The following is a 27,112-nucleotide window of genomic DNA, read 5'->3' as shown; positions in this document are numbered from 1 at the left end:
TAACCTCTGAATAAGTGTAGTAATTATTAATATTCACCAACATCAACCACTTATTCAAAGTGGATGATTTTGGTGAATTAGCAACACAAAAAAATAGTTTGATAATATATCAAATGCACAGAGCGGCAATTAAGATTTTAATAGTAATACTACACTCTATTGTCACTTTTTGTTTGTATTTTTTTCTCATTTTGGGTGAACACACAAAAGTTATTTCTTCAATTTGTACAATAAGAGAATTACATCTAAAGAAAAGGGCGGATTGGTTATATTGACCATAACAATCATCTTGCTTAATTCACATGTTTGAACACAAGTATTATGGTAACTGATATATATTTACATATTTATGTTTGAATAGTTGAACATGCAATATTTTTAATGATTAGGGAAGTGTCAGTATTCATGCTATTTTGATATTGGTTATTTTATTTTAAAAATGTTTTATTTTGTTATATATACTATATTGGCAGAATGGGTTGGGGTCTTAGGGATATGATAGGTTTCCACAGGGTGCCCAATTTCTTTTCTTACCCCAGACCCAAAAGTCACCATGCTTTTAAGGGCAGGGCAGGTAGACACTGTGAGGGAGGTCATGCTGTTAGTTTGCAGCCCCCATTTTCAACACCAGCTCCAGTACTACTCTGAAAAGGCTGTAACTAGTTTCCACTATGACAGGATGACCCAATGTTGCAGCTTTCCCTATTATAGTGAGAACCGGACAATCCTATGTAGACTGGGCTTGGTTTCGATTACAGTAGGGGGACCACATTCATTTATTTTTTAAAATATCAGTTTACCACGTGGTTTTAAGATTTTTCAAGCCATCACACATTACATGCAATGTCATGCACACCTCAATTTGATAAATTCTGCGGTTTGTGTTTACAAACCACATCTGATGTCTGGCGCATGGAAAGCTGAAAGGAAACCACATTTTGAATACATTCCAGCCTTTGTTATCTTCAGTAAAGCTATAATATTTTCACAATTTGTATCTATTTGGTGTCAGTGTGATTTGGGGTAGAAAGGTCTGTTGCCCATTAACTTGTGCAGCATTTATTGACTTTCTAGTAACAAAATTGTTAAAATATAACATAAAAAGGTGGAATTTCAATTTTGAAACAATTCTCCCATTGTTGTTTCATGACAGATCCACCTAGAAAACCAGAAGTCGTAATTTCCACATCCAAAGGTATGGTGATAAAGTTCTTTTTATACAAATATAATAATTTGTTTGGCCTTTTACTGTAATATAAATGAATAGGAGTTATGGTTATCAGTAACAAAATACCTAAATGAAATAGATTCGGCATTATTACATAAACAATATGATGTTTGGTAAAACATATGAGTTTAACTGTTTCCCAACCACTAAGCACTTATAATGACAGCTCAGATATCAATGATTTCAGTGAAGTCTGAGCAGCTATTTTAAAAAAGAACGTAAAAATGGCAGAGTATTGGGGCCCCCCTCCTTCTAGCACTTCAACCATGCCACGCCTAACAGTTTCTGTGTTGTGTCCAGGAATCTTTCAATTTGGCTCTTAGGTGGGTGATCACTGTTGCATAGCTTTAAATTTCAAGCTGGTATATCAAGTAATATTTTGCTACAATGACACAGGGGGGCATATATTATTTTTTTCCTGCCCATATATGGTCCCGAAATGTGAAAGTTAAAAAAAAAAAAAAAAAAGTAAATTTAATGGTCAGCTTAAAAAGTGGTCCCCATCTCCCTTCAAAATTACATCACATACAATCACATGTTCTCTGTTACATTGACGCACTATGCATGCATGTTACACACAATATCCGTGAGCCCAAGTCTTCAAATCAGACACCATCACCAAAATTATTGCCCGCAGGCTCCCAGTCTTGTCCTCAGTTACTCCCACTGTAAGAAGTAATAAATACCACAAAATTGAAGGTATTTTCAATGGTTTTGACACACCTCCTAATTATTAAAACGTGGTCTCAAAATTGAAGGTGCAAAAATCCTTTGGTTATTAAATGATTAATTGACAGGTAATGGTCTAATTCTAAAAATATAGGAATCGTTAGTCAAAAAGAGGCAGCAGTGACTGAGGATCTCAAACAGGATCATGTGAGGTTATGACAGTTTTCCTGGAAGACCCAGATTTTAATTGAAAGTTACATTTTATCAGATATTAATTTTATGCAGCAAAATGGAAATGCAAAATACCTTTTTATCCACAACCTTGAAAGAGCTAAAGTAACATTAAACATAATATAAAAAAAGCACAAAAAACACGTACTGTATTTATTCTTTGTGTGCGCTACATCCCCTATTTGTTTGCATAGCTCATTTCATGGTGAATACTCCACTTCCTGGTCTTTGGAAACATACCTAGTTTTGTACAACGACAGACAAATCTGAAAGTATTGAATAAAGAGGGGCTAAGGCGCTCTCACTAGAGATCAGAATGCTGCTCCCTTTATAAACCAATATCTAGAAATAAATAAAGCTGAAAGCTGATGTTAAAAAGTACTGTTATAACAGTAATTACGCGCATTATTAAGGTAATAACGATACGCTGCGTTACTTGAAAAAATAACGTAGCTAATTGAATTCCCCCTATTTGTCCCTATTGAGATGTTTAGTCGTTGTCCAGGTGAGAACGCCATCTCATCTGGACAACGACTAAACAAATTAATTTCATGAGATTAGCATTGTGCCCTTTATTTATTTCTAGAAATGTGAAAGTATGTAGAGTTGGAAGATTAAAGACGTAACACCAACGTCCTATGTACTATTACTATTATAGGACCTCCACCTTTATTCATTTGAACTTTGAGTTTTTCTCATAATCTGCTGCTCTGTTTATCCTTATTTATAGCTATTTATCCCATTAGTTTAAACTCATGAAATGCAGTATAATTAATATAAAAGAAACATGGAATTCTAATTACATGTCTTGATTTTGAAATAAGTATTAATACAGCAGACTTGTTTGTAAGGACCTGACTGTCCAAATGTATGTGTTTTGTCATTCATAGTTGTTGTTTTTTTATTTAATACCCCTCTGCGAACACGCGTGAGTAGTGGCCAAATGTAATCGCATCAGCCTTCTCTGCTATTACGGAGAGCGCTAACTTGTCTATGCAGATCACCAATGTCAAGCTTCTACTTAGGTGATGGTGCGCTTATGTAAAAGCCTGGCTTGGGGCTAGATTTACTAATGGGCGGTTTGGTGAAATTGCCCCTTTTTGGCCATTTTTTCGGCGGTTGATTTACTAAAGCCCAAACTGCCATTAAAACGGCCAGAATGGACATATTACAAAACCACCACTTTACAAATCACCATCCCGATTTTTACAACGATGAGCATACAAACCACCGGATTTACTAAGCTGGGGTTTGCAAAACCGCTGCAACTCCGCCATCCAAACAGCCAAAATAAAAGAGGTGGTAGAGGCGAGATTGCTCAGACTGCTGCTGTTTGAGCTATTTTGCCATTCAGAACATAAGAGGAAGCACCATTCACATTTAAATAATTTGGGCAATCATTATTTATTGATTATGGGACAAAATTAATTTATAAGTAACTTATGGGGCAAAAAAAATGTTTTCTTTCATTTTAAGGGGACACTATTATTATATTATAATATGGAGAAAATGTGCATATATAATGATAATATTAACTGATTGTTAATGGTGGATATATTTATTTATGTTGCACAATATGGCATTACATAGTGCCCGAATAATATAAAAATTCAATAATTTTACTTACCGCTCCTCTGGCCTTGACCTTGTTCATAGATCATAATCCTTCATATCTATATTGTCTGGGAATAGATATGTAGAGTCTACATAGGCTGGTAGCTTCCTTCTTATAAGAGATCATGTTGGACCCATATATAAGATCTGGGAACAATTAATTACTAGTAAGAGTATCAAGCTTTATGGCAAACACATAAAGACTGCAGGTCACACACCAAAGACCAGCAGAATAATGTATCATTTTATGTTCATGGAGAGTTAAAGGAGGTGCCCATATGGTTAAAGTATGCTGAGTATAGTATATCCACTTATATAATATTGCACATACATGTATTCAATAGAGATCTTGGTATATATTATTTAAATATATGGTTGTCCAAGGACTTGGGTGTATTAGACCTAAAAAATTCCAGTGGTAACTGAATTGTTCCTCAATAGTTTTTGCACTCAGAGCTAACAAAGATGTCGTGTACTGTGATTTGTTTCACCGGTTGTATTGTCATCTCTAAAAACAAAAAATAATAATAATTTTGCTGCAACTTTACATATTAGGAGTGGGGTCCTATCTGATGGGGAGCCCCGTTATCAGTAAAATGTGTTCTGCCAGCCATTATTCTCAAAATAATGTTTTTAATAAACTATTGTTTGGACCTTGAACTGGTAACATTTCTATAGCAATTCTAGGCAATCGTTTCTCTCAATTCTTTTGTTCTATACTTTATTTAGTCAGTTTGGTTCCATATACTTCTAGGTAGAAAAATTGAAGCAGATCAGACTGTGGTTATAATTGAAGATGAATCTCTGACCCTAAACTGCACTGTGGATGGTAACCCATCGGCTACTGTAAGCTGGATAAAGGAAAACATTGATGTAGACTCGACCAGCATGATTGGCAGCGGATCAGGAATGTCAGTGGTCAACATAACACAGGCAGATATTTATAGATGTTCTGCTTGGAACAAACATGGCGCCACTGAGAAACGTATCCAAGTCAAAAATAAACAAGGTACAACTTATACTATCAATATTGTATACAATACAAGAGTCGATATAGCTATGCATTCATTTGAAATTGGCATGATATTTGTACTTTTTCTGAACGCCATGATAATCTCGATGAAACTAGATTTTGCAATTATGTACCCACTATACAGACGCTGGAGCCGCTGGCAGTAAACAGTCTTAAACATAAATAAATGTAAACAAAAAAATGTGGCCCCCCCCCCATCCCCAGTCATATCAACCCTAGTGTTGCCAGCCTAGTGCTGGTCGGAGGAAAAGCAGTGGGTATAACAGCGTGGGGTCTCCATGATTCTCTAACAACCAGCCATAGGCTTTGTCAGTCGGGACTGGTGGCACTATAGCAGGTGAACCCACAGCAGGAGGTCCTGCTGCCATGATGGCAACCAGCCCCAGGTTGACCAGCACAGGGCTAGATTCATTAGGGAGTTGAGGTCTGCAAATAAAATGTGGGCCACTTCTAAGGCTCTTCCCACACCCCTGGGCATAATAAATGGCTAAAAAAAGAAAACAATGAATGAAACGCTATTTTACATTGGTGAACTACAGGTCCCAGCAAGCCTGGGCTGCCATGAACAGTCTGGGCATGCTTGTACTACTACAAGTACCAGCATAACCATGGGTGCCATGGGCATGCTGGCACTTGGGGAGCCACAAGTGCCAGCATGCCCTGACACCCCTCGTTCAAACCACAAAATTTCGTTAAAAAATAATCTTTCATACTTACCAATTCTGTTCTTCTTTCTTCTGTACAATCCAGTCTTGCAAGCATTTAATCCACATTGAGTTATGAAAGAAAATAACACAAAAAATTATTACAAGTGTCGTCGCAAAAAAAAAAAGAAACTTGTCTGGCAGCTTGATCCCCAAAATAATCCAGCCGGAATATTGGCAAAAAAAAAAAAAACCTCTTCCGTAGCCGCCGCAACTGCTTCTGAATTCAGAAGCAACCTGCCACATAATGAAATTGTAATAGCCGGCTGGTGTATTTATAACCTGTGGCTTGTGTCTCTGACAGCGTGGGAAAGCGTGGGAAAATGTGGGAATGCTAGCGTCAGTGTCGCTTTCCCACTCTGGCAGAGACGCAAGAGATTTAAAGCGACTAAATGACATTGACATAAATGTGACTGTAGAAGCCGAATCAACATTTATGGTTAAGCTCAGGGACAGCCGGGCATCCCAGGGTGGGTATTAGCTGATCATGTGTCGCTGACATTTAATCGAGGGATGCACTCTGCAGACCCTTTGCCCCCAGTTGCTATCACGCCTTCAGCCGAATGAGATAAATATTGTGATATTGCCGGGGGGGGGGGTCCCTTTATAACTGTTCGAATTGCATGCCATATTAGAACAGCCTTCATTTAATAAACATAATTATGGGAATCCATAAGTTTTAGCAAATATATGTTTCAAATAATACATATTATATAAACAAAAATAATGTCAATGGGCCTGATTCATTAAGTATCTTAACTTGAGAAACTTCTTATTTAAGTCTCCTGGACAAAACCATGTTACAATGCAAGGGGTGCAAATTAGTTTTCAGTTTTGCACATAAGTTAAACACTGACTGTTTTTTCATGTAGCACACAAATATCAACTTTAAATTTCAGTGTACAAATAAGCTATGAAGTATTTGTGTGCTACATGAAAAAACAGACAGTATTAAACTTATGTGCAAAACATAATACTAATTTGCACCCCTTGCATTGTAACGTTGCTTTGTCCAAGAGACTTAAATAAGAAGTTTCTCAAGTTAAAATCCTTAATGAATCAGGCCCAATGTTGTTAAACGTTGGCGGTGAATAAGTATTATAATTTTGTCATTTGTTATCCTTTTCAGGTATGGTATCCACAGTCCGCGATGTGATCATTGGAATTATCTGCGGAATTAGCATTGTCGTTGCTACACTTCTAATATCAAAATTATTTGCAAAGTAAGAATTCCAATGCAGCCTATGTCATGTGGAATATAGTAATATTTATATGAGTGTACAGCATAAGTGATATCATTGCAGCAACGTCTAGTATATAAATAGGAGAAATACAGGATATTGTATTAAATCATTGTAATCAAACACTGAATACATTCTTAACAGCAGAATATACAAAATATTTTTCCAAAATTGAACACAGTAAATAAGTAAATAATTAAAAATGTAATTACCAATTAATGACTTAGAAAACCCACTATATTGTAATACACAGTATATAGATAATAATATAAATAATAATAATAATAATAATATAAATAATAATAATAGAAAGCATAATAATAATAATAATATACATAATAATAATATAAATAATAATAATAATAATAATAATAATAATAATAGAAAGAATAATAATAATAATAATATAAATAATAATAATATAAATAATAATAATAATATAAATAATAATAATAATAATAATTGCATTGATCATTGTTATGTTCTAATGCACCATCCGTGTTATTGGTAGGAAGCAGAAACCCAAATATGATCCCACTGAGGAACCCCCGACAGATGATCCCAGTCAGTTTTATATGAATGTTACCAAATGTCAGCAAAGATCTGAGGTGAGTAGAACAATGGAAATGTGTAGTTGTATTTACCAACTTTTGCAACAATTTTTTTCTATAGAGCAACATGTAAATTAATAAATGTTAAAATAGGTTGTCAAAGATTAATTCAGGAAGGTTGTAAAGATTTATTGTGCATGAACGGAGCTCACAAGTCAATATGATAACAAGCTACTATATACAACATTACACAGGTTTTTAGAAGTTAACACACAAAGGGGGAATTCAATTAAAATCTCCGCTGCAAAGTGTCTCACGGATGTCCCATTGATACTTTGCAACTAATTGAATTCTCCCCAAAGAGTCATATCCTGACACAACGCAATTATCTACCCTGTGGTCACAAGGCAAACTTACTAGCATGGTGTCAAGTGATATCTGTAAACTTAGTTCTTGTATATATATATGTATATATATATATATATATATATATATATATATATATATATATAAAAGAATTCTACATTTAAATTATAAAAAAGCATAAAAGTCCTTGGTTAGGTATGTGAACAATGGTATGAAATTATTTGGCATCCTGTTGAACAATCACTGGACATGAGCAAATCATCCTCCCTTGTTGCTTTGTCTCACACACACTGGCTTGACCTCATCCTGTTTCAATAACACAAGATGTAAAATGTCTACTTCAGAATAATGAACAAGAAACTTACAAATATTATTTTTGTAAATTAGCAAACAGGCCCAATAATGTTAAACATAATGTTATCATACAGTAGAGTCTATGAGGTTATCGGGGATATTGAGCACCAGAAAACTAAATTTCTTGTTTATTATATTTTGTTTTGGAGGCCACAAATACAAGTACACAACTGGGATCACACAGCGTCACAGATGAGCAAGAGGAACTGCATTACTCCACAATAAATTTCTCTACTACACCCTCCGTGGTCTCCTCAAGCCAACCAAACACAGTATACGCCGAAATAAAAGTCAAATAGTGCTGAGAGTCCACTACCCATAATCCTGCTCAACCGTTGTCCTGGGTGGAATCGGTAATCATTGTTTCGTTATTCCTGATCCTGAAGAAACACCTCCAACATCTTAATTATATATAGTACATCATTTCCAAATAAGGAACGTGCTTTAAAACAATTGAACTCATGTTTTCTAAAATTTCAATGAATCATAGTAATATAGATTAAATATATAAGGTTAAAAAAAGGAATGATGAAAAGTGGTAAGAGAGTGACTGCATCCATCCAACGCCAGTCCCAGGTTTTAAATATTGGTGTTATTCATGGAAATGTCCCTATATTTCAATATTGACCAATGGAACCACGATATTCCATTTTTCTTCATGTTAGCTGCGTTTCTTACCATCTATCCTTAATCTTTGGACTTTATTGAAAGCTCATATTTATTGAAGAGGAGTTTTCATTCAAAAAGAAATGCAAGAAGTATCTTAAAATAATGACACAATGGAAATTGTAGTGCTTGAAGTTTTGCTTGTTTCCAGTATGACACACTTAGATGCATCATTTAGCAGCAAAAGCCCCTGAAAAATATTTTAAAATGTTGGCAGCTATGCTTTAGTATTATTATTATGTTTGTGTTTAATGTGTTTGCCACAATCCAGCATTCAACTGAGCATGTGTGACGTGTATGACAAAGGGTTAATCAAAAGCAACCACCTGGTCTGTTTAAACATGATTAAAACTCTCCCTGTCTGATCCACACACTAACCTTGCCTTGCCAACTATGCCATCACCAGGGTTTTTAGTGAAGAGCTAACACTCTTACTCAAGAAGCCTTTGGTCCTCCCTTTAAACTATTCTATCACAATTTACTTCCATCAGAGTTATCATAAACTAAATGATCTGCCCTCACCCTGAGTTATCATAAACCAAATGATCTGTCCTGACCCTGAGTTATCATAAACCAAATGATATCCTCTATCTTCTAATACCAAGCTAAGTCTGACATGTGAAATTGTAAGAACACAGAGACCTGAACCTGTTAAGTGTAATTTAATATGGGAAATAAATCCACAATGAATAACCTGAAAAACAATTCACAAAATAACATAAAGAAATATAACACAATAGATTCTAGTAAAATAAAAAGACACAAGTGATCAGTTTTCTGCTTGCAGGGAAAGCAGGAATCCAATGGAACACTTCCCTCCTGTTCGCTGTGATGTCAGGACCAGAAAGCCTGTGTAAATGCAAATTAGTTGTTTATGCAAATATATTACCTCCACACAACAGGTCATAAGTTTTCCTTGATTTACATACTGTGCATGACTCATGTAGGTATGATATTTGAGAAAATTTGACATTTTCCTGTGTCGTTATTACCCTTCATTCAAACTTATCCCAGCTGCTCAGCCACCCAGTCGAGATGTCCTGAAATATTGAAAAACCACCGACAAAGTGAAGGGTCTGTTTGTTGGATATTACTGATGCTCTTGATGTAACCTTAAAGGGAGATTTTAAGAGGCTTTAGCTTTTATGACTTGGGCCACAAATTGATATCGGGCACTCATCTGGAACTCTATCTGGAACTCTCTATCCATAAATACCTCATGGGTAGGGCCGTAGAATTTAGAAACAATCAAAGATATAAACGTATTTAGTCTTCCTCTTTCAGGTGTTAACCCATAGCTGAACACAGAGTTCCTCTGAACTACACCAAGCTAATACTATGAATTAAATCACAAACACATATTTGCAGTTTTTTAGCACTTATAAGTAGTTTGCATATGACAGTGTTTCTAATAGTCTATTACTACTTAGCTTTTAGGGTAGAGCATAGTTCATAGTTGCCTACTTTCTCCCAGGGAAGCAGGACAACCTCCCACATCCAACCCACTTCGTTAGTGAAGTGGGTGGTGGCAGGGCTACTAGTGGCATCCTAGTGACACCCCCTACTGTAATAGGCTGAAATTGGTATAGTTTGACAGATGGGCAGGGTCAGGATGACACGATTCGTGTGGCTATGCCCCCTTCCCTGGAGGACAGATCTCCAAAGTTGGCATAGTTGTTCCTCTTTGTAGTGATAAAACAATGTATAATATAATAACCATACATGCATTATAAACTGTGAGTCCAGGCTTAGAACACAGAGCATTTTTAAAAATGAGCTTCTCAACCTGAAAGTTTATACAGTATGGAAAAAGGAAAATACACATATAGTAAAATGTGCACATGTATCCAATACCCTACATCATGACAGAATGTATAACATTGGATATACATGTGTTAGCAAGCTGACAGCAAACTGTAAGAATGTCTGGATACATCAGCAATAATTCTGTAGAACAGAAGCTTGTTCTTCCTAAGAAATCATGGAGTATCTACGATATCTTACATTACAGCATTGTCTACATTTCTTTTATTAATAATATTCATTCTTAATATAGATATTATTATTGTTATTTTTGTAATAATTATTTTTTATATCATAATATAATTTGCAAGTGAAATAAAATAATGGATATTTTACCAAACAAAATACTCTTCACTCAAACATCTGTTGATCACATCTGGGTAAACAACCATGTCACACTATGTAATATTATTCCGAGAAACGTTATGTTTTTTAATAAAATTATTGTGCGTTTTTATGTGAATATAGAAAGTTCCTCAAATATGACCCTAGACAGACATCAAAAATAAGAAAAATCAGATCATGAATAAATACAAATAGAGACACAGCTAAGTGACCTTCTCTTAGAATTATAGATGGAGTACTGTACACTTGGACACATGGCTCAATTCACATCTCCCAAAGTGAGAAGGACAAGCAGGTTAATGCTGTACTAATCCCACTCTCGATATAGTTTGACTATGTGAAGTCCAGAAATGAAAGACAGGACATAAATCATCATCACCATTTATTTATATAGCGCCACTAATTCCGCAGCGCTGTGCAGAGAACTCATTCACATCTGTCCCTGCCCTATTGGGGCTTACAGTCTAAATTCCCTAACACACACACACACACAGACTAGGGTCAATTTGTTAGCAGCCAATTAACCTACCAGTATGTATTTTTGGAGTGTGGGAGGAAACCGGAGCACCCGGAGGAAACCCACGCAAACACGGGGAAGTACCCTGCTGTATTACATACAAAAACCATATGTATGAGGACTATGCAAACCGCCGATGCGGAGATAAAAACATAGGTATGCATATAAGAAAGAGAAATTCTATAGGGCTTGACTGCGTGATCAAGTGTCCCCCACAAATTTCATCGATTACACCAATGTGTCAAAATAAAGAGCTGTCTGGTATAAAGAACTTCTTGTTGAAAATTGAACAAAAAAGGATTTGTGTATAAGCTCAGGCACAGCTAACACTCCTGAAATGATTTGATGTGGTCTAGTGCTTCAGAGTGCACGGTTCTGCGGAGTAGTGCAAAACAATATTTCACTTTGCAGATGGTGATCATTGAAATAAGATTTATCCAATTGCATATAAATGTGACTTGGACATTCTATTTCAACCATTCTGCTGTAGATTTGCTTGTGTGCTTAAGAACATTGTCCTGTTGCTTGAATTTCGTCCAAGCTTCAATTGTTGGAGAGATGGCCTCATATTTTGCTATAGAATATTCTGGTATAAAGAGGAGTTCATGATAGACTGAACAATTGTGAGGCATCCAGGACCTGTGTCTGAAAAGCAATCGCAAATCATCATCCATTCATACTTGAAGTGTGGAAAAAGAGATAGGAGTAGTTTGGAGTATATATAGGGAGTTATCTGCTAATGAAATAACCCAAAGGAAACAATCAGCAATTAGCTGTAATGTATGTTTGTTAAGGAAAGCAAACATCTGATTGATTGCTATCAGTTAAACATTTTGCAGCTTCTTTGCATTCCTCACTGTTTCATCTGACTATCCAACCAGTATGCATTTAATAAACCAAAACATATTTCAATATCACCACTAAATGTCTGCAAAATGTGTAATAATAGTTTTTCTCTGTTATAAAATGTTTGTCCACTAGATGTCAGCAGAATACCTAGGTACACCAACCAGTCCTTAAACAACATTTGATTTGTTGCTATTGTTTGTTTTATTTATTTCCATGGTGTCAACATATTATGCAACACTGTGTAATAATGTTTATTCCAGTTGGGTACTAAAAGCCAACTACAGAAACCCCGACAACAATTTGCCCTACATGACAACAGCGATAGACTGCTTACCAACAGTGTGTTCCGGGCAACTGGTTGGAAAAAAGACTTCAACCAAATGCAGCGCATTAACAGGCCGTCAGCCCAAAATGACACCATATAGAGAGCGACACTGTCATTGCCGGTATTAAGGTGCTCTTTTACAGAGCCACCAGCTGTAACGGCTGTACAATGTTGAATGGTTTGTAAAAAAAAAAAAAAAAGGTATATCGCTGTTGTCATGTAGGAAAAATTGCCTCCAGTTTATTCACATTAGTCCCATCCCCAGTGACGCTCTTAATTTAATTTCCCTACACAGGTACATAAAGCAGGACCAATTTAACTGGAAGCTATTTACCAGTTTGGTTTATGTGGACGGGAACCAGAGCACCCAGAGACGTCCAAGTGGGGAGAACTTATAAACTCAACGTAGATAGCACTATGGTATTATTTGAACCCAAGGCTCCATGAAAGCTATAACTGTATTCATGTGTCACTTGTAGAAAATAATGGAAATGCTGGTTAAAGAAAAAAACATGTGAGTGTGGAAGCAACTAAACCGTTAGTTGTGACAATGATATTCTTAGGTACACAACCTTTAGTGTTAAGGTATAAAGTGACGTCCCTATTGTCATGTAGTGAGTAAGCTTGGTATATATAGTCAGAGGTCATGGTCTCAGCTTCAGCCACGGTAATAAGCCACTTTGTGAAGTGTGGATGAACGTTCGTCTCCTATGTAACAACAGAACCCGAGTCAATAAGGGGGACTTTGGGTTCCAGTGTGTCACTCACCGGACCGTGAGTGCCTCTTCCCGGACATTTAGGAACCGTGGCCGTCCTCTATCCTGAGGGTCTGCGCATGCGCAGCCCTTTCCTATACTTCTGTGTATGTCCCTTTAACTTAATTGGCAGATCAGGCAACCTCCCTATATTAAGCACCTGTGGTCAACACCACGTGGCCTGATCTTGGAGTCTCATTCCCTATGAGTCTCTGAAGGTGTTCCTGTATTCCTCGTGTTTTCAGCGCTGCTGATTCCTGTGGTTTCCAAACCACTTCTACCTCCGTGGTTTCCAAACCACTTCTACTACTGTGGTTCCCATACCACTTCTACCATCAACTATATCATTGTGACTGTTAGCTGATTCCTATCCGCTGCCTCCGTGCACTACAGTCTTCCAAACCACTTCAACGCTACTACTTATTATTGTGACTGTTTGCTGATTCCTATCCGCTGCCTCCGTGCACTTCAGTCCTCTAATCCACATCCTCGCTATTATATTTCACTGTGACTGTTTGCTGGTTCCTACCCGCTGCCTCTGTGCACTCCAACCGTTACTTTACATCCACTCACCTGTTCCTCATCAAGTCAGTGAGCTGATTCCTATCCGCTGCCTCCGTGCACTACAAGCCTTCAGCCTGCAACTCGCCTGTGTTCATTATCGTGACTGTTAGCTGTTGTCTATCCGCTGCTTCCGTGCACTACAGCCTCCAGCCTACAACTCGCCTGTGTTCATCATCGGGATTGTTAGCTGATGTCTACCCGCTGCTTCCGTGCACTACAGCCTCCAGCCTACAACTCGCCTGTGTTCATCATCGTGACAAGTTAGCTGATTCCTATCCGCTGCTCCTGTGCACTGCAGTCTCTTCTCAGCTCTCCTGTGTTTCCTCGAGTCTGCTGCTCTCATTGCCATTTGCTACTCTCCGTGATCAACAGCTCCTGGTCTACTCTGCTATCCCGTGTTCCATCGCTACTGACAACTATTGGTTGCTACTGGTTACCTCCGTGTACCGCAGAGCCCTGCTGCTGCTGACCGCGCTATCATCCATCTACTGCTGATCCGCTCTCCACGCCTTCACGTGTCCCGCAGGTCTACCCTCCTGTCTGCATTGGATTTATATTTCATCTACTACTCCTCTGCTGGATCATCTCCACTCTCCTGGGTCCTGCGTGAGTCCAGTTCCACGTGTTATTGGTTCCTGTGGATTCGTGTCCCTGTTGGTCTACTTATCTGTGCGCTGCACCTACGGACCGCTGCCTCAGGTATCCTGGGCCTTCTCATCCAGCCGGCCTCCTGCCGCTCAGGTATCCCTGCACTCCTATCTGACTACCTGCTTCTGAACCACGGTATGCATACTTCTCATTGACTGTGCTGGTGTATTGCATATCTTGCTGGACTGTGTTGGTTCTCCTCTGGAGTCTGCTATCCACTGAGTTTATTGCCATCATTGACTGTGTTAACTTGTGCTGGACTACTTCAAGAGACTTCCTATATTTGCAGACCTGTTCAGTCATTTATATATATATATTATGCATGTTACTGTGGATCGTATATAAGGTGCCTGTGTATATCCTGTGTTGCAGTCTCTTCCCGTGCACCTCCTCACATATATATTCAGTGGTACAACTTGCTAGTAGCAGACCACTGATCCCTGTTTCCAGTATCACCTGTTCCAGTATCCTCTCACATAGCAGTGGTACAACTTGCTATCGCAGACCACTGACTCCCCGGATACCTCCACTTGGATTCCATTCCTTCACTCAGACAGCGGTACAACTTGCTATCCGCAGACCGCTGACTCTCATCACCTCCTCGTTTCTGTTGGACATTCCTCCTCACTATAGCAGTGGTACAACTTGCTATCGCAGACCACTGACTACCTTCACGTGTCCTTGTCCTACAGTTCCTCGTGTACTATTACCTCCATATTACCAGTGCTGCTAGTCATAGACTTTCCTGAGCATCTCATCATCTGCTGTTTCCTGTTCCGTGATCACCCAGCTACCAGAGTACCCTATTACCATCTACATTGCTCTGGTAAGCCTACCACCTGGTGATCCCTGGGTAAAGACTCCTAGTGCCCGTGACACAGTGGAAGCAGAGTGTGCGTTGTGATCTAGGTGGGGAGGGAAGGAGTCTTGTGGGGGGAAATCTTGGCACCGTGCAAGTGAGGACCACAGCGGAGAGACAGTGGTGACAGCTGGGAACAAGACAGAGGTCTCCAGGAAGAAAGGGAGAGAGAGAGGTTGGAAGAAGATGTAGTTATTCCAACCTGTATGAGAGTCATTTGTGTGAGTGCGGCTGTTTGTTCAAAGCGGCCCCCAGAAGAGCGATGTGTTGTGAGCACGGGAGGAGGAGACCTGAAGGAAGTCAGCTCCTGAGACAAGAGATGATAAAAGTAGACATGCTCGAACCAGCCGCATATCCAGGGGCAGGCTGGGCTGGGAGGCAAGAGGACATCTGACACCCAGTTCGGTTCTATAGTGGTCTACTTTGGGCTGGATGGCTGGGCCACCTGCATTTCTTTCCTTTAAAATAGGCTGCAGAGTCGAACTTTGCCCCCCCCCGGGCTGAAATTGGCCAGCCCTCCCCTGCGCATATCCATCAACAAAATGCTTCAACGAATCTGTTCTAAAGTTCACTGGAAGTTCTCAAGTTTTAGATTGATTTAAAAAACAAAATAGCTGAATTTGGGAAAGCCAAAAAGATGTGAACACGTTGAAGCTTAAATTGATACATATTGATTGTCTTTCAATGCAAATGACAAACCTCAAATGGCAAACTTCAAACACAGTACAAGTACAAGAAATGCAGAAGTAAAATATGTTTATCGAATACTCTGGACTTAGACTAGCCCTGTAGCTGGAGCAAGAGATTTGGCAGAAAAACAATTAACTTTGAGATACTCAAAGCTTGAATCAGACATTGTAACATGTGCTCAACTTTGGCTCACCCTTACTGTATATTGACTACACCACTTTCCCTGCCAGAAATAGTAGACTGTAGTAAGTGTCCTTTACGTACGAAGATGAATTGAACGTTGCTGCGTATAGTTGCGTATGGTCCATTTCTGGGTGTGCACAGATTAGTTTTGTGCACGGTATGCACAAAATTGACGCTCCTTGATGAATTAGGTCTGCTGTGTCATTATAAAGGCTACATGTGCAGGGGCTCGTGTTTGCCAATTCATCCATGAGGACATGAACTGGTCCCCAGAGGGTCCTCCCAGGGCTGGTGGTGAGACCAACCTTTAAAAATGGGCCACTACTTATGGGACAGTGCTATGTGCTTGCCCCCCTGGGCTAAAGTCTGCCAGCCAGGCCGAATAAGGCTATATGTTATGCTAAAAAATATATAGTGCTATGGATTTTTTCAGGGAGGGGGCCCCAAACCAGTATCTTGCCTAGGGCCCCATGAGGTCTAAATCCGGCTCTGAGAGAGACTGAGCCAGAGTTGGATGACAGACCCAAGGGTACTTCAAAGGGACGTGCTAGTCAAGAGGGGGCTACATACATACTGACAATTGGCACCTACAGTGACATTAGAATACATACATTTAAGGTCATTAACCTAACCATGTCACCAAAGTCTAATAATGTTATGTATTCCAGGGAATAGCAGTAAAATAAGTCAGTTGACAGCATTATAAGACCTGGTCACAGTATTTTGTATGTAATACCACGTAATGACCACTAGATGTTGCTAAAAGTCAGTAAAACGTAAGTATGATTGTGCTGCTCAATTCAGACTGTGTTGTTTGATGTAAATAAGTGGTTCATATTGGAAATAAACATGAATAGTGCTGGCACTGTCAGACTTGCTTATCCCTAGACAGATTTACCTGTTCTCGGAAAGAAAATCCAGAAAACCTGTCCTGTTCGTGACAAATGACCTTGCAATCTGGAAACGTAGACACATTGCACCTCATGTAGCGTTGGACATACATCTGTTTTATTTGTGTAAAATACACATTTTCTTATTGTGCATGTATCCAAAAAAGGAAGTACTGAGGTGCCAACGCACCTCCCATATATGCAATACTTAAGACAAAATAAGCCCTTCCCCATCTGTCCGAAAACCTAACTTTTGAGCAAAGCGCCGCCCATTTCAATGTAAGCTCCACCCCTTTTGAGTTCTGCGACTTAGGACTGTCCAACCTAAATCGAGACAGGAAGGAGGGACTGTGCAGGAGGTTGGACCCCATTGGAGCTGTCCTTAAGCATCAGAGCTCTGCTAGTCTATTAATGCATTGTTACACCCTATCACTGCTGGCACCAGACTTTTCATTTATCAAATAACGGTAATTTGCAAGGGAGATGTTGCAATGGTAATTCTGCATGCAACATATTGTACTCCATACTTGCCAACTCTCCCGGAATATCTGGGAAACTCCAGAATTCAGGGCAGGTCTCCCGGAATCCAGGGAGGGCAGACCAAATGACCCCATTATCCAAGCCCCACCCCCCTCACACCCAACTCCCCCGAGACTCCCGGGGGCCAACCTCTGTACTCTGGCAGACACATAGATCCTCTTTTGAGCCGTGATGGAAAGGTTTTAGCAGCAGCATGTTTCTGGCTTTGTATGCGATACAACGCTGGCAGGAAAATCACAGACTTCTGGAGGTGACAGTGATATTCACATGTTAGATTTGTTGATTTCTATCTGCACAAGCGAAAGGGACATAATCCTCCTTGCAGAGTATTCAGTTCACCTATTCTGTATTCAGATGTTCAGCAACAAATATATCATATGAGCTTAAAGGGGATTTCTCCAGTGCTGATATTCACAGCACACTCCACAGCCAGTATGTAGCAAAGCAATATAAATATATAACTTACCTTCTTTGCATTAACCTAATATATATTGTTTTAAATAATTGTCAATATTCTTACTACAAAGTGAGCATTTGTACCTGAGTTTACTCTATGAAGCAAGCTATTCCTTGCAAGGATTTACCTCCATTTGGACCCCCTTTTTGACACTTGCTCCCAGCTGTGCCAATCCCATAGGGCTCCAGTCTTCCTATTACCTACCGCTGCTGCTAACTTGGTACCAGGTAACATGTGCAGTTTGGCTGGGGCAGGATGAGGATAGACTGTGGCGGGAGGTTATGTTTTGAGCAAGAGGAGGTCAGGGAATGGACATTTGGGGATTACGGTAAGGACTGGCTCGACCACGTTCAAATAAGTTCTCATTGACCAATTCCTTGTGACCCGGGGATCCTAAACACATAGGGAACTTTTAATGCTCCTCGGAGGGGGGTGAGGGGCATGGGCCCAGGGCACTGGGTAGCCTGAGCATTGCTGTACTTCCTGATATGTTGACCACTACTCCTGGGATCAGCTAACGTTTGCAAGTGCTGTGCCTTGGATCAGCAGTCCACTATTCCCATTTCTTCGTTTCCCTTCTCCTCCACGTCCTTTCATTCCCCATTTCCCTTTATTGACTCTCCACACCTCTCCTAAACACACCAACCCTAGCACTGGTGGAGAGATTATCGCAGCCCCCTCTACTGCTTCCCACAGCATTCTGCAGAGCCAATAAGTGTGTGGAGTGGAATTGTTACTATAATCTGGGATCTGGTGGAGGGGTATTAAAGTTATGTGGGTGCTTGTGGGAGGGTTTAATACGTGGGGGTTGGTGGGAGCTATTAATGTTAACTGGGTGGCTCTTTATTAAATGTGGCTGTTGGTGGTGGCTATTAATGTTAAATACGCGGCTCTTTATTAAATGTAGAGGTTTATGTAATGTGGTGTTGGTGGAGGCTATTAACATATTTATGGGCTATTAATGAATGTGGGGTCTTTGTATTACATATGGGTGCAAATAATTAACTAATGAGGCTCATTGGGGGGTATATGCCTATTTACAAATTACATTTGAATGTATTAACTTGATATTGGGGTTGATTGAGGAAAATAGGTTTATTTATTAAATGTGAATGCTATTAATTTCATATTAGTGCTGATTGGGGGGGATCTAGAGCGTTCACTCGTTGCTCAACTCTCTAGGAGGTGAATGCTATCTGTCTATTTTCCAAACAGGACCCCTGCTTTCCAGAATCTAGACAAGCAGCGGGTCGTGAAAGCTGCAAGAACAAACGGTTTTCTGCAAACTATCCCAATTCTTTTTGCACAGCCACCTTTTGGGGGTACTGTCCCGTGCTGTTAGGACTTTGTTCCGACTGCAGAGGTTTGTCCTGTTTCACACTGTACTGCTCGTAACGGGGAGTAATGGTGCGCACAGCGTTGCTTGTGCGTTTAAAGAGGAATGGGTTGGAGGGAGGTCTAAAACTGTCTAAAGAGATAACAACCCTATTTTACTGATCTTACAATTTAACATTGCCTATAATATGAGGCCACTAACACAATGGGATGGAACGGGGAGTTAATACTAACATTTTGCCCAGGTCCCTTACTAATCTTATCACAATACAGTCATGCTCAAATAGTCTGTAACTAATTGTGCAGGAGTAATCACCTAAAAACCAGTGTATGTGTCATAAGTAGAGATGCTCAGGCTCGGTTCCTCGAGAACCGAACACACCCAAAAATAGAGGTACTGTTGCGAGCCCTCGGAATCAAAAACGAGGCAAAACGTCATCGTTACATCGTCGGATCTCGCGAGTTTTGGATTCCTTTTTAAAATCCAGCATCACGGTCGGACCCCATTTTTCTTTTCTGCCACTGCTGTGTGCCAATGTGTCCTAGAAGTGCTAGGAACTGCCGTGTGTTTGTGTCATTGCTCTGTCGCTTACCATCCAGCCAGGTCGCTGCAGTATTTGTCCGAAAGTGTATGAAAATAATATTGTGACCTGTGAGGTGGTCAAAATCGACTGCAAATGACTTGAAATTAGTGTTATTGAGGTTAATAATAATGTAGGAACAAAAAAAGAGCAACATTATGTGATTTTAGCATATTTTAGGATTTTTTCTAAAAAATACAAAACCAAAACACACGAGGGCGATTTTGACAAAACCAAAACACGAAGCTAATCCAGATCCAGTACCAAAACCACTTCACGGGGTCAGTGAGCATCTCTAGTCATAAGCTACGTTACAAGAAAGGAATCCGATGTACTTCAAAAGCAAATGCCAGTCTAATTCATTCAACTACAATCCAAGTCGATCTTATGTCTCCAGCCGTTGATAAACTACAACTAGCAGTACCCAGCTCACAGGACATGTAGACAGTGGAATTCTAGTGACAGGTATGAAGCCGCGGGGAGCCTAAATCTGTAGAGGATAAACTGTTGTTGAAATCTGTTCTCTAATTGCCGTAGACTGACAAAATTGTAGATCTTAAAGTAAAGAGGTTTCCAGTTGGAAAATAAATCAAGTCACTGTAAAAATGTCATTTTTAAAGGAAGACTTGAAATATATTTGTAACAATAGAGATTGCACCGTGTGTGTCCGGAGAGTGATATCATACTAACTTTATTCCTAAGGTCTATACATTGCTATCGAACTATCCCCCATGGCGACCCAGACTTTCCGTGCATGGTTGCCCATATATTATTCCTCATGTTGTGAATCTTTTATTACTTCTTCCTCTGTGTTCTCTCATCAATATTCAAAACATCTGCTGTAAAATACCACCTGATTGGACTGCAGGCCAGCAGGGGTCAGGCCGGAGCTGAGCGATTGAAAGGACACATTTTTCTCAATAACCCGGCAATCGTCTGTCTCCCGCTGGCTTCTCTGGATTCTCACCGGCCCCTGGGGCCCATTCCTTTTACATCTTTTTTGTTTAAGCCAATTTATAAGAGGTAGATACATCCTAACCAAGCAGAACAGAGAAAGAGATTTATATTCTGCGTTGGTTCGCTACACCTGCTAAACTCCTATGATGCGATAAAAGGAAAATACCCAGATTAAATGATTCTTTCAAACTAAAATGTAAAACTATAACTGATGATTTGGTAAATGTTGTCTTTGCCTGTCTGGCAGCGGATGTGATATTAAATGTATAACAAGGAGGGTGCACTGTGAGGGTACAATAACTTACCTGATAGACATGAGAATAGAGGACCGACAGATCATTGACCACTAAGCTTTTGGGCAGATATGTAAATGGAGAAATCATATTGTTCTACTGGAGCGGAATTGACAATCCTAGAGAAGGATGTACATTAGGTGGTCAAGTATTGTCATCAGGAAGTGATGTCACTAATATGGCAGGTCTACAGAATATGGAATAACAGAGTAACTGCTACGTGGGTCACACTAGTTTACAGGATTGTTATAATTATGCAGATACATCATCATCATCATCACCATTTATTTATATAGCACCACTAATTCCGCGGCGCTGTACAGAGAACTCATTCACATCAGTCCCTGCCACATTGGGGCTTACAGTCTAAATTTCCTAATATACACACACAGACTATGGTCAATTTTGATAGCAGCCAATTAACTTACCAGTATGTTTTTGGAGCGTGGGAGGAAACCGGAGCACCCGGACACACACAAACATGGGGAGAACATACAAACTCCTCACAGATAAGGCCATGGTGGGGAATTGAACTCATGACCCCAGTGCCGTAAGGCAGAAGTGCTAACCACTTAGCCACCATGCTAAGGTATGCAAATCTTGATGTTACCCTAGTCCACATCTACATAGCATACTTGTCTACTTTGCGGACCTTCCCTTCGGAAGATGGGAGGGCCAAATGTAGGATGCATGATACTGCAATTTGCTTTAAATTGAGTCATCAAGGCCCCGGTCCACTTCACTGGAGAAGTGGACAGGATACAGAAGGGTGGCCAACTCTGCCAGGGGAACTCCCTGAAAGTCAGGAGTCTCCAGGACCTTCTGGGAAAATAGGCAAGTTTGCTACATAGTAGTAGGTAGTCCTCAAGGTAAACAAAGTTACAAGGGACCAAAAGGGTTCCCAGTGGAGAAATCCATGAGGAGATACCCACAGCTACGTTTCAGAATTCCGTATGTTAGCAGTTAAGGAAACCATGAGTTTATTGATGACTGCAAAAGTGGTCAGCATGGCAGCTCAGTGGTTAGCACTTCTTCCTCACAACATCTGTGTGAAAATTTTGTGCTACCCCTGTGGTTTTCGTGGGTTTCCTTTGGGTGCTCCAGTTTATTCCCATGCTCCATATACATACTGGGACGTTAATTGGTTACTGACAATATTAACATGTGTGTGTTTTAGGGAATTTAGACCGCAAGCTCCAAGGGGGCAGGGACTGTTGTGAATGACAAATATTCTCTCTACAGCGCTGCGGAATTGGTGGCGCTATATAAATAAACGATGATGAAATGGTGGCTTATTTCGCTACTTAAAAAAGATCGGGAAAAAAATAGGAATAGGAAAAAATTGGTGTCTCTAAATAGAAAACCAACTGCTCCCTAATACTCATCACTAATTATTAAACAATTAAACAAACAGAAAGGATAAAGTGTATCGGTACTGTTGTTATATATGTTCTTCCTCAAACTCTTAACATATATAATAATTGTCTCTGAGTCAGATGTCATGTTCTGTTCTATCCCTGGTGTCTCTCTCTCCCCCGATACGTCTGCACTTACTTGATCATTCCAATGTGTCAGCTCCACTAATTTGATCCTTTTCTGTTGCCCTCCTTTCCTCTTTACGGCAGTGGAAATCTTTGAAGTCCTCTCCAATTCCTAGAAGCTCTGCATGTAGCTATTTCTTTCCACGTCCACTCAGGTAACAGGACACGTAAAAAGAAGACAGAAATAGTACGATCCTTGCATATTGTCAGTTTTAATAAATACAAAGGGCAGCTTATGCACTTACAAAGTGAATACATACAAGCATATACATATAGATATTACCTGCAGCGGTGCACAAGTTACCCTAACCATGCTAAAATGGGAATGCGCATACCTACATCACATACAGTTGTTCCAGTTCCTGAGATTTGTGTATAGTTTCTACACTTTTTGAATGTTATATATGGGGAACGAGTCACCTCCGCACTACTGATTGTAACATTGTTTCAGCTAGGGTGTATGTATCAGTTATTGTGTCATGTATGCAAATTAATTTTTTACCTTGTATTTCTTATTGCGCAGTGCCACCACCTTGGTCTGGGTACATACAAGCACACACTAAGCTTGTTAATCAAATGTATCAACAAATCACACCCCGGCATTAAAAGGGTTAACTTGGTCCGGCTAAATTCTACTTAACAGGCTAATGGATTCGTTAGAGTATCAAGGACGCCACATATTAATTTATAGATTTAATATACAAAAGTACAGGGCATTCAGATATAAAAAAATACAAACAATTAATAAATTGACATAACATATACCAGCAAAACAGTTTGAAATAAAAAGGGTTACATTCAGCGTATAACTTACATGAGTTGCATAATCTGTGCCATGGGAAATTGGCTAGGAAGATGGACAGCTTATCAATGTGGATTGATTTTCCCAAGAGACTGACAATTTGTCGTAACTCGGCTCAGCTTTTTAAAAACACCTTTACACCTTCCCACCTCCTGGAGGGTTGTGGTCTGTGATACTTTTTTCAATCATCATTTGCATGTTGTCTGATTTACTACCCAATTCTACTATGTTACCTAACTTTTCTGTGGCGCGTCACACAGACCCAATTTTGTTATTAACAAATCCCCTATGAATTTGTCCATCTTTTGATACCAAACACGCCTAAATACATTGTATTCATAGAGCTTACACTCATTTCCTTAACTTCTCTGTGCGGCAGAATGCTTAATTTGACATTTGAGCTGCCCTTCATAATGCTATTGAGGAATATGTGGTTGATTTTTAGTGGCATATTTTAAAACTTAATTCTTTTTGTCTATATCACATATAGATTAGTCAGCACATGGGCTTTTTGAGCCAGACACCATGCTGAGTAGTTCTTAAAAGTCTATTCAGGTGTCAAAACTCCATCCCAGGCCAGGATATATCTTACAGTAGAGGCTCTTTGAAGCTGTCACAGGTGACACTCCTATCTTCTCACACTGGAATGTGCAGAGCCATCAAATATACATACAAAAGACTTTCTGTCTTCACATTTTACACTTTAGTAGTTCAACTTATCAATGGATTCAATTAATATACCATATTTACACTGCAGTTATGATTTAGGCCTTATTCCCCACAATTATGTGATGGGTTCACCCTTATAAATAACTGTAAGTTTTCTATGTTCACTGCAAGATCCACCCAGCATCTGATACAGGCTCCAGATCTCTGGTGTATAATGTTTTAGTGAATTGGTGAATGTTGGTTCAGCATATAAATTGTTGCCTCCACTATATGTCGGCAACAGATCCCTTTTAAAATAATTAAGCCTATTGAGTGTTCCCTTAGTACTCTAAGAGCCTGAGTCATTAAGGAGAGCAAAGCATATAAAAGGAGTAACTTTGCACCTGGGCAAAACCATGTTGCATTGGAGGGGGAGGTAAAGTTAATATGTGGGGACAGATTTATAGTTGGGGTAGGGCATGTCCTAGATTAACTTTAAATTTCAGTGTAAAAATAAAGCTATCAAATAGCTGTGTGCTACATTGAAAAAAACAGTCAGTATTCAACTTATGTGCAAAATAATAAGCTAATTTGCACCCCTTCAATTGAAACATGGTTTGTCCCGGAGAACATTTACTCATTTTTTTGCCTCCCTTTCCTTAATGACTCAGGCCCTAAGTGTGGATTCATTCCTTTTTCAGATTTGAATCCCCTATTAATGGTGGAGCCTGTGGAAGAGAGGGTCTGAGAAGCAACGTACGATCTAATAAATCACAAAGGCCGGATGATCCCAGAGGGAACCAGAATGTGAGCTCTGCTGTCAGTTAGTGAAATTCCTTTAATGGATCAGAGTGCTACCTACGCTAAAGTATATACACAATATACAGGCACTTAACTGCATCAGCACATGCTTTGTAAGGCATTACCCTTGCATGACTGACCTCTGCTGCAGCCAGCTTTGCAGAAACAGTGACCAAGGAAACAAGCTGTCAGCAGCTACAGAGACAGAGAAGGAAAATTCAAGTGACAGGAAGGAAAAGGGTTTACTGTGCATAACCTTGAGGAGGAGGACAAAGTTGTTTGCTAAAAAAGACTCTCTGATCCCCCGCACGGCATTATTGATGTCTAACTGGCCTCAAGCACTCTCAGAATCAACTGGTAATCAGCGACACAGACAATGTACAAGCTGCATTGCTGCTTAGTATTCATTTTGGATGCATAGTGCAGTGTAATACATGAATGGTTATTACTTGTGGTATACATGGGGTATAACTATAGTTAACATACAAGTGTTATGGGGGCTGGCAGCAACTAAGGAGGTAACATTGCATGGGCACAGGCTTGTCTTGGTTCTTTATTGTAATCATTTTGTTTCTATATGGATGTGGTGTCAGCACAACCAACGTGGCCAATGGGAATAATAATGTAAATCCAGGGCTGCCAAACAACAAGAAGCACATTATATAATACATTGACAACATATTATACTGACCACTGCCATAACACGTAAGACTCCAAAAGTGAAGCACATTATACTGATTGACAACACATGATATCAATCAATGACACTGATGTTACAACCAGCAATGACATCACATTATACTAAGCATTGACCAGCAGTGCCAAGCTCGTTGTATCATATAATGATAACCACATTATATACAGCACTGATAACACTTTACTTTTATTATACTCAGCAGTATCCACACAGTGCCCGACATATTGTATCCAGCAATGATGAACATATTATACCCAGCAGTATATACACATTATACTTAACAGTGTCCGACATATTGTATCCAGCAGTGATGAACATATTATACCCAGCAGTATGTACACATTATACCTAACAGTACCCAATACATTGTATCCAGCAGTGATGAACATATTATACCCAGCAGTATGTACACATTATACCTAACAGTACCCAATACATTGTATCCAGCAGTGATGAACATATTATACCCAGCAGTATATACACATTACACTTAACAGTGCCCGACATATTGTATCCAGCAGTGATGAACATATTATACCCAGCAGTATGTACACATTATACCTAACAGTACCCAATACATTGTATCCAGCAGTGATGAACATATTATACCCAGCAGTATGTACACATTATACCTAACAGTACCCAATACATTGTATCCTGCAGTGATGAACATATTATACCCAGCAGTATGTACACATTATACCTAACAGTACCCAATACATTGTATCCAGCAGTGATGAACATATTATACCCAGCAGTATATACACATTATACCTAACACAGCCCAATAGATTGTATCCAGCGATGATGAACATATTATACCCAGCAGTATATACACATTATACCTAACAGTACCCAATACATTGTATCCAGCAGTGATGAACATATTATACCCAGCAGTATATACACATTACACTTAACAGTGCCCGACATATTGTATCCAGCAGTGATGAACATATTATACCCAGCAGTATGTACACATTATACCTAACAGTACCCAATACATTGTATCCAGCAGTGATGAACATATTATACCCAGCAGTATGTACACATTATACCTAACAGTACCCAATACATTGTATCCTGCAGTGATGAACATATTATACCCAGCAGTATGTACACATTATACCTAACAGTACCCAATACATTGTATCCAGCAGTGATGAACATATTATACCCAGCAGTATATACACATTATACCTAACACAGCCCAATAGATTGTATCCAGCGATGATGAACATATTATACCCAGCAGTATATACACATTATACTTAACAGTGCCCAACACATCGTATCCAGCAGTGATGAACATATTATACCCAGCAGTATATACACATTATACCTAACAGTACCCAATACATTGTATCCAGCAGTG

At 39.4% G+C, this 27,112-nt stretch overlaps 1 protein-coding gene across 1 annotated transcript in view; it reads left to right on the top strand.

Annotated features, from left to right (window-relative positions):
• LOC142106966 (sialic acid-binding Ig-like lectin 16) overlaps window positions 1–10,776 on the top strand; it is a 33,594-nt gene extending 22,818 nt beyond the window's left edge. Inside the window, exons 11-15 of the mRNA XM_075190045.1 lie at window positions 1,154–1,195; window positions 4,497–4,751; window positions 6,609–6,702; window positions 7,232–7,328; window positions 8,141–10,776. Coding sequence (XP_075046146.1) covers window positions 1,154–1,195; window positions 4,497–4,751; window positions 6,609–6,702; window positions 7,232–7,328; window positions 8,141–8,290 — 638 coding nt within the window. The 3' untranslated portion in view covers window positions 8,291–10,776. The remainder of the gene's footprint in view (window positions 1–1,153; window positions 1,196–4,496; window positions 4,752–6,608; window positions 6,703–7,231; window positions 7,329–8,140) is intronic.
• The last annotated feature ends 16,336 nt before the right edge of the window (window positions 10,777–27,112 follow it).

The sequence above is a fragment of the Mixophyes fleayi genome, chromosome 11 (genome assembly GCF_038048845.1).
Source record: "Mixophyes fleayi isolate aMixFle1 chromosome 11, aMixFle1.hap1, whole genome shotgun sequence".
Classification (NCBI taxonomy): Eukaryota; Metazoa; Chordata; class Amphibia; order Anura; family Limnodynastidae; genus Mixophyes; species Mixophyes fleayi.
The sequence above is the reverse complement of the archived record's forward strand: the minus strand, read 5'-3'. Positions and strand labels throughout refer to the sequence as shown.